A 6,944-nucleotide genomic window follows, 5' to 3' on the forward strand; every position below is an offset into this window, starting at 1 on the left:
GTTTAGCTAACATGCAGCAGGTAAGATGGTGCCTGTTTAGCTAACATGCAGCAGGTAAGATGGTGCCTGTTTAGCTAACATGCAGCAGGTAAGATAGTGCCTGTTTAGCCAACATGCAGCAGGTAAGATAGTGCCTGTTTAGCCAACATGCAGCAGGTAAGATAGTGCCTGTTTAGCTAACATGCAGCAGGTAAGATAGTGCCTGTTAACACCCTCTGAGCAGAACGTCTGGTTCCTCCTGCAGGAGTTTGCAGACAACCTGGGGATCCCGTTCCTGGAGACGAGTGCTAAGAGTGCCACCAACGTGGAGCAGGCCTTCATGACCATGGCAGCAGAGATCAAGAGGAGGATGGGTCCGGGGGCCACGGCCGGCGCCTCGGAGAAGTCCAACGTTAAGATCCAGAGCAAACCGGTCAACCCTTCACCTGGAGGCTGCTGCTGAGGGCTGAGACCAGCCTGAAGCCCCGCCCCCAGCCCCCCTCCCTGACCTCCTCAGTCCAGCCAGTCAGGCCTTCRTCTGGAGACTGCTGAGACCAGTCTCCCCCCACCTGATCCCAGTCCACAACCCTGAACCCCGAGACCCGGAACCAGCCTCCTGAGGACAGAGAGGCTGGAGGAGACTCTAAGGGTCTCCCTCCATCAGTCAGCAGCAGGACGTTTAAGYCCCGCCCCCTTCCTTGGTCACATGACAGCGTTTTTAACAGAAGAGAATCTGATTGGTTCGTGCTGCTCCTCACACACAGAGTCCTGCAGAGCGGCACGGMTCAAACCAGCAGCGTGCACGCCACAACGTCTGTGACATGGCTCCGCCCACTCAGGCCACGTGCCTTCATGACAGGACAAACTGCTGCCCCCTCCCCCACAGCACACACCCACCCTGCACCGTGATAACATTCCTGTGAGCGTGCACGCTGCTGGTCTGCTTCCTGTGAGCGTGCACGCTGCTGGTCTGCTTCCTGTGAGCGTGCACGCTGCTGGTCTGCTTCCTGTCGGAGCAACGTCAGCAGGTCCAGCTCAGAGTTTATAAACTGTAAATATTTATACAAGAGAAGACGAGTCAGAGAGGACGAGTCAGAGAGGACAGGAGAAGACGAGTCAGAGAAGACAAGAGAAGACGAGTCAGAGAACATGAGTCAGAGAAGATGAGTCAGAGAGGACAGGAGAGGACGAGTCAGAGAGGACGAGTCAGAGAAGACGAGTCAGAGAGGACAGGAGAGGACGAGTCAGAGAGGACGAGTCAGAGAAGACGAGTCAGAGAAGACGAGTCAGAGAGGACAGGAGAAGACGAGTCGGAGAGGACAGGATAAGACGAGTCAGAGAGGACGAGTCAGAGAGGACGAGTCAGAGAAGACGAGTCAGAGAAGACAAGAGAAGACGAGTCAGAGAAGACGAGTCAGAGAGGACAGGAGAAGACGAGTCAGAAAGGAAGAGTCAGAGAGGACAGGAGAAGACGAGTCAGAAAGGAAGAGTCAGAGAGGACAGGAGAAGACGAGTCAGAGAAGACAGGATAAGATGAGTCAGAGAAGACGAGTCAGAGAAGACAAGAGAAGACGAGTCAGAGAGGACAAGTCAGAGAAGACGAGTCAGAGAGGACAAGTCAGAGAAGACGAGTCAGAGAGGACAGGAGAAGACGAGTCAGGGACCAGAGGACCAGAGAAGGAGGGCAGCAGGTGGTCTTGGCTGCAGACGTGACTTTTCTGTGGCTCAGTGTTGATTAAAGAATGAAGGAGATGTKTGATAAGTTTGACTCCGCCTCCTCTGTTACTGCTGCTGACACTGGGMCAGGTGAGGACACTGCTGTCTGAGCAGGTGGACATGTTAGAAGCACATGATGAAGACATCTGATTTATAAATAAAGGGATAAATGTTGGAACAGATGCTTTATTTCCTGTCTGGAAACAAAAGTTAATATTTAGTTTAGCTGTGAACAAACCAGTCAGACCAGTTTTCATCTTAAATTAGTTTAATTTTCTTGTGTACACTAAAATTTACACACCGGTGGTCTGGACAGAAGCTGACATGCTCTGAAGTGCTTCAGCTGGTTTCCATGGGAACATGTCCATCCCATAATTGACCTGCACACAGTCTAAAGCCACAGTGAACTACCATTACATCATTTCATCTTTAMAATGTGCAACATCCAGAAACCTGTTGGTCCTTCTGACGAGACGCCTCTGTGCTCCAAGCGTCCCGCTTTACCCCGGAGACAGGGGACAGGGAGAGCAGGGGACAGGGACATGAGGGGACAGGGAGAGCAGGGGACAGGGACGCTGAAGGACAGACACAACCCAACAGAACTAAGGCCTCTGAAGACGGGGGACAAACTTCAGCTGGATTTTGCAGGCAGTGTGGTTTCTAGTCCATAAATAGATTTATAAACTCTAAATATAAACGTATTTTATAGATTTATACACCTCCTTCACTTTAAGAGCTTCAGCCAGTGTTTCCTTCACACTCCCGCCAAAATAAAAGCAGGAATCATCCCATTCAAACATTAACCCCTCCCCCCACATTATAAATGCTTTTATTTTGAAAAGATACATGAAGACAGTCACAAACCAAAATTTAAACGTTGGAATCAGGAACTAAACACGGTAAGAAAAATAAAAAGTTTAAAGTGGGAGGGGCCAGGTAAGGTGAAGGGGTGGAGCTTCAGTCGGCCGTGGCCTGCGAGCTGAGCGGCGTCAGCGTGGCGGGAAACATCAGAACCTTGGCCTGCATGAAGGACAGGTCGGGCAGCGCCACGATGACTTTCRCTGCCTCCTCGCTCAGGTTCTCGTCCTTCCTGGGTTTCCTGATGGACACGGGACAGAACCGGACCTCAGAACTGCTGGGAGCAGAAACAGGACCCCCAGCCCCCCTCACTCACCTGGTGGACGTGCTGGTCTTCTCCATKGTGGACATGAGGCGGGCAAAGGCGTCGGCCACACGGCTGCCGGACCCTCCAGAGTCCAGCTTGGCCGTGGTCAGCTCGAACAGCTCCGGGTCCACACCTGAACCAGAACCAAGGGTTAGTGCTGCATCCCTGAACCAGAACCAGAACCAGACTGAAGCTTCATGCAGAAGGTCTGTTGAAGATGAACCACTGAGAACCAGCTGAAACTCCTCCTGGTTCTGATCCAAGTCCAGACCTCTGATAAAGTTCTGCATCAACTATCTGAACATACTTCCTGACCCAGTTCTGTCAGACTGTTCTACGGGAGGCCCAGTTCCGTCAGACTGTTCTACGGGAGGCCCAGTTCCGTCAGACTGTTCTACGGGAGGCCCAGTTCCGTCAGACTGTTCTACAGGAGGTCCAGTTCTGGCAGACTGTTCTACGGGAGGTCCAGTTCTGGCAGACTATTCTACAGGAGGTCCAGTTCTGGCAGACTGTTCTACGGGAGGTCCAGTTCTGGCAGACTGTTCTACGGGAGGTCCAGTTCTGGCAGACTATTCTACAGGAGGTCCAGTTCTGGCAGACTATTCTACAGGAGATCCAGGAGTTCTGTTGGACTTTAGAGGATCTGGACTCATTTCCTGTTTGATTTAATCCAAGTGAAGAGAAACAACAAGGAGCTGCAGGATTAACTGATCAGGATTAACTGATCAGGATTAACTGATCAGGATTAATTAATCAGGATTAATTAATCAGGATTAACTGATCAGGATTAACTGATCAGGATTAACTGATCAGGTTTAAGTGTAGATATAATTCATAGAAAGGAGCTGCTGGTTTAACCCTAACCCTGTGTTAACGAGGAGGAGGAGCTGCGGACTCCTGCTGACCTGGGATGGAGGCTGAGCTGCTGGAACCTGAATCCTCCACAGGACCAAAGAAATCCAGGTTTAACAGAGCCGAGCCTCCGCTGGCTGGACGAGCGAGGTTAACAGAGACAGAGAGAGAGAGAGAGGAGAGGTGATGCAGCAGAGCTTCAGGTTAATAACAGACGTCTGCATGCAGCCTGACCTCACATTACWGTTAGTAACCACCCAGAGATTAGCTCCACCCCCTGAGGGGAGGGATCCACAAGATGCTGTCCAATCAGAATGCATCGTGTCAAATTCAGGCTGAATGAATCTTGGATCAGGAGATTTAAACCTGGTTTGGTTCCCTCAGCTCAGACTGAAAGGTTCTGATGGGTCAGAGGGAAAACCTGCAGCTGGACTGAAATAAAAACATGTGTCTGATCCTCAAACTCTGCAGAATTTATTTTATTAAAGTCCAGTTCAGGACAGGTCTTTGTCAGTCTGTCGCTGCCTTCATGATGCAAGCAGGAACTAAAGCTTTTATTTTGACAGTCCAGGGGTCAAAGGTCACCTACCGTCCAGAGGGTTGGTAAGGCCACTGCTGCTCCAGTCGAACTGGACGGGTGGGAGCGCCTCCTGCTGGAAGAACAGAGAACAATCAGTTTTATCTCCTGACGCCTCGGACCGGTTCTGACTGGCTGAGGACGGCCTGTCCCACCTGGACAGAGTCTGAGGGACAGGAGCTTTTCTCTGGAGCTGCAGGAGGCCACTGGGCGATGGAGGCGATCATCTCAGCTGCAGAGACCACCTTCACCGGTTCTTTGGTGGGTTCCAGCATCCCCTGACAGAACCAGGAGTCTGTTAGTGCACACTCATCACGTGCACGCTCATCACGTGCACGCTCATCACGTGCACATGTCATCACGTGCACATGTCGTCACGTGCACAGATCGTCACGTGCACATGTCGTCACGTGCACAGGTCATCACGTGCACATGTCATCACGTGCACATGTCATCACGTGCACAGGTCATCACGTGCACAGGTCAGCTGACAGGAACTCACCAGGCCAGCGGCGTACATGGGGACGATGACCGGCTTGTTCTTCTGGCCCGTGAAGAGCTGAAGGACAGAAGAACACAGAGGGGTTCCTCAGACAGGACCAGCTGATGGAGACCTGGACCCAACAGAACCCTGGTCCAGCTGAGACTTACGATGTTCCTGGTGTCGATACCCAGGCAGCAGAGCAGGACCTTGTTGCAGTGCGAGCCCCCCCACTGATACCTGAGACCCAGCGCCTCGTGGACGTCCTGAAGCCGGGACCACATGGTACTGTGCACGGACCTGCAGAACCAAGCAGAACCACAGACACACTGATGGGTGCAGRAACAGCTGGAGTCTGACAGGAACATCTGGACCTGGGTCCCGTCAGGACCTAAACCTCTGGTCTGGTGTGGACACGCTGGACTCACAGGCTGCAGGGTGTCCTCTGCTCCTCCTCCTGGACTCCAGGCTTCAGTCGGTCCTCTGTGGGGTCCAGCAGGACCTTCAGGGACACCACCTGGTCCTCCAGCTGCTGGTTCTGGACGGAGTTCTGAGGGAAGCTGCAGTGGAACAGCTTCTCTAGACGGCTGGACCGCAGCGCCTGCAGAGACCAGAGCCGCTTGTTAACCGGGTCCAGACCCGTCCAGAACCACCAGACCTTCAGAATCCCTCAGGTCAAACTGCTAACAGCTGTTCTCAACACCAAGGTTCTGGTTCTGGTTCTTACCGTCTGTTCTGCTGTCCTGTCCACCTGCTCCCTGACTGCAGGACTTCCTGTTTCCTGCTCCTTCTCCTGCTCCTCCCTCTCTGCAGGAGGCGCAGCGCTCGGCTCGGTGCTGAACTCGGCCCAGGACTCCYCCTGCGTCTCCTGCTGGTCCCCGAAGGCGCTCCATCCAGAGTCCTGCTGTCCTCCTGCAGCCGAGCTGAAGGTCCCGAAGCTGTCGCTGGCAGGAAACTGCMCCCCCTCGTCCCCCCCGGAGTCCAACCTGGGGGAGCTGAAGTCTCCAAAGTCGTCTTCCTGCTCCACGTCRGTCACTTCCTGTGCAGGACCAGAACCCTGCAACGTGTTCTGGTCCCGCTGAACCTCCAGGTGTTCAAAACCTGAAAAGTCCTGACCGCCGAACGAGCCGGTGTCCCCGAAGTCTCCGAAGTCTTCGTCTTCCTCTGCGGGGGTGGCCGTGTCTCCCTGGAGGGGYGGAGACGGCACAGATCCGGTAAGGCTCATGTCTCCGTACTCCTCCAGGGCTTCTGTGGACAGAGGACGTCCAAACGATGTCTCCGTCTCCGTCTCTGAGCTCTTCTCGTCTGACTGCAACGCATCAGACTGAAGCTCCATGTCCCCGTCCTCCACCGTCTCTTTGGACCTATCCATCAGGACCAGAGGGTCTTTAGTGCAATCAGTCTGTGAGGGGTCCTCCGTGAGGACTCTGTCCCTTTGTAGTGAGTCTGTGGTACCAGGACAACCCGGCGTCTCAGCTCCGGTCCTGTCTGTGTCCCTGACCGTGTCCTCTGTTCCCTGATTGTGGACGGCAGTCTCCAGCGGCAGGTGGGACGCCACAGGACCCTCCTGAGCCGCCAGGCATCCCTCAGCGCTGGAAAAAGCAGAAAAGTCTGCAAACTGGTCCTGTGGGCTGGGGACAGTGTCCTCAGTGGACAGTCCTCTAAACGGAGAGTGGACAGAGTCCTGAGGGGAGGGGCTTCCCTGAAGGTCAAAGGTCACAAAGCCGTTGGTCAGCACCTCTGGGTCTCCACCGTTACACTCGCTGCCAGCYGGACCCCTCACAGACGAGTCCAACGAACAGGAGACCACCTTCCTGGGTTCAGTTCTGTCCAGGTCCAGGTGGTTCCTGGGCCCCACGCCGTTGGACCTGGACAGCTCGGTCCCATTGGAGGTGCCACAGCTGAASCCCACCCCCCCTCTGCTGCTCAGGAGCTCGGGGGGCGAGGTGGCAGTCAGGGCCTGGGTCTGGTTGAACGTGGTCTGGGTCTCAAACTCAGACAGGCTGATGCTGCTGGGGACACTGGAGAAGGTYCCGAAGTCCCCAAACTCATCGTCCTCTTCCTCTGCGCCGTCCTCCAGCGGTGGAGGAGAGGACGAGTACATGCGGACCACTTCTGGCTCCATGGTTCTGTGGAGACTGGACCGGGCTACACCTGGGACAGAGACAAGAACC

General features: G+C 54.3%; 2 protein-coding genes across 6 annotated transcripts in view; one reads left to right on the plus strand and one right to left on the minus strand.

Moving 5' to 3' along the window:
* The window catches only part of LOC106535156 (ras-related protein ORAB-1), a 6,404-nt gene extending 5,364 nt beyond the window's left edge, over positions 1–1,040 (plus strand). Inside the window, exon 6 of the mRNA XM_014032090.1 lies at positions 245–1,040. Within this exon, the coding sequence (XP_013887544.1) occupies positions 245–442 (198 nt within the window). The 3' untranslated portion in view covers positions 443–1,040. The remainder of the gene's footprint in view (positions 1–244) is intronic.
* Positions 1,041–1,945: 905 nt separating this feature from the next.
* The window catches only part of aftpha (aftiphilin a), an 8,219-nt gene continuing 3,220 nt past the window's right edge, over positions 1,946–6,944 (minus strand). For 2 of the 5 annotated variants that reach the window (XM_014032084.1, XM_014032085.1), the window contains exons 2-10: positions 5,498–6,924; positions 5,199–5,371; positions 4,941–5,070; positions 4,792–4,848; positions 4,445–4,567; positions 4,302–4,365; positions 3,766–3,849; positions 2,870–2,993; positions 1,946–2,794 (exon numbers count right to left, since the gene is read on the minus strand). In XM_014032084.1, the coding sequence (XP_013887538.1) occupies positions 2,653–2,794; positions 2,870–2,993; positions 3,766–3,849; positions 4,302–4,365; positions 4,445–4,567; positions 4,792–4,848; positions 4,941–5,070; positions 5,199–5,371; positions 5,498–6,895 (2,295 nt within the window). In that variant the 5' untranslated portion in view covers positions 6,896–6,924 and the 3' untranslated portion in view covers positions 1,946–2,652. The remainder of the gene's footprint in view (positions 2,795–2,869; positions 2,994–3,765; positions 3,850–4,301; positions 4,366–4,444; positions 4,568–4,791; positions 4,849–4,940; positions 5,071–5,198; positions 5,372–5,497; positions 6,925–6,944) is intronic. The other 3 variants (XM_014032086.1, XM_014032087.1, XM_014032089.1) reach the window with 3 other exon arrangements.

Source organism: Austrofundulus limnaeus, unplaced genomic scaffold (genome assembly GCF_001266775.1).
Source record: "Austrofundulus limnaeus strain Quisiro unplaced genomic scaffold, Austrofundulus_limnaeus-1.0 Scaffold1372, whole genome shotgun sequence".
NCBI classification, from domain to species: domain Eukaryota; kingdom Metazoa; phylum Chordata; class Actinopteri; order Cyprinodontiformes; family Rivulidae; genus Austrofundulus; species Austrofundulus limnaeus.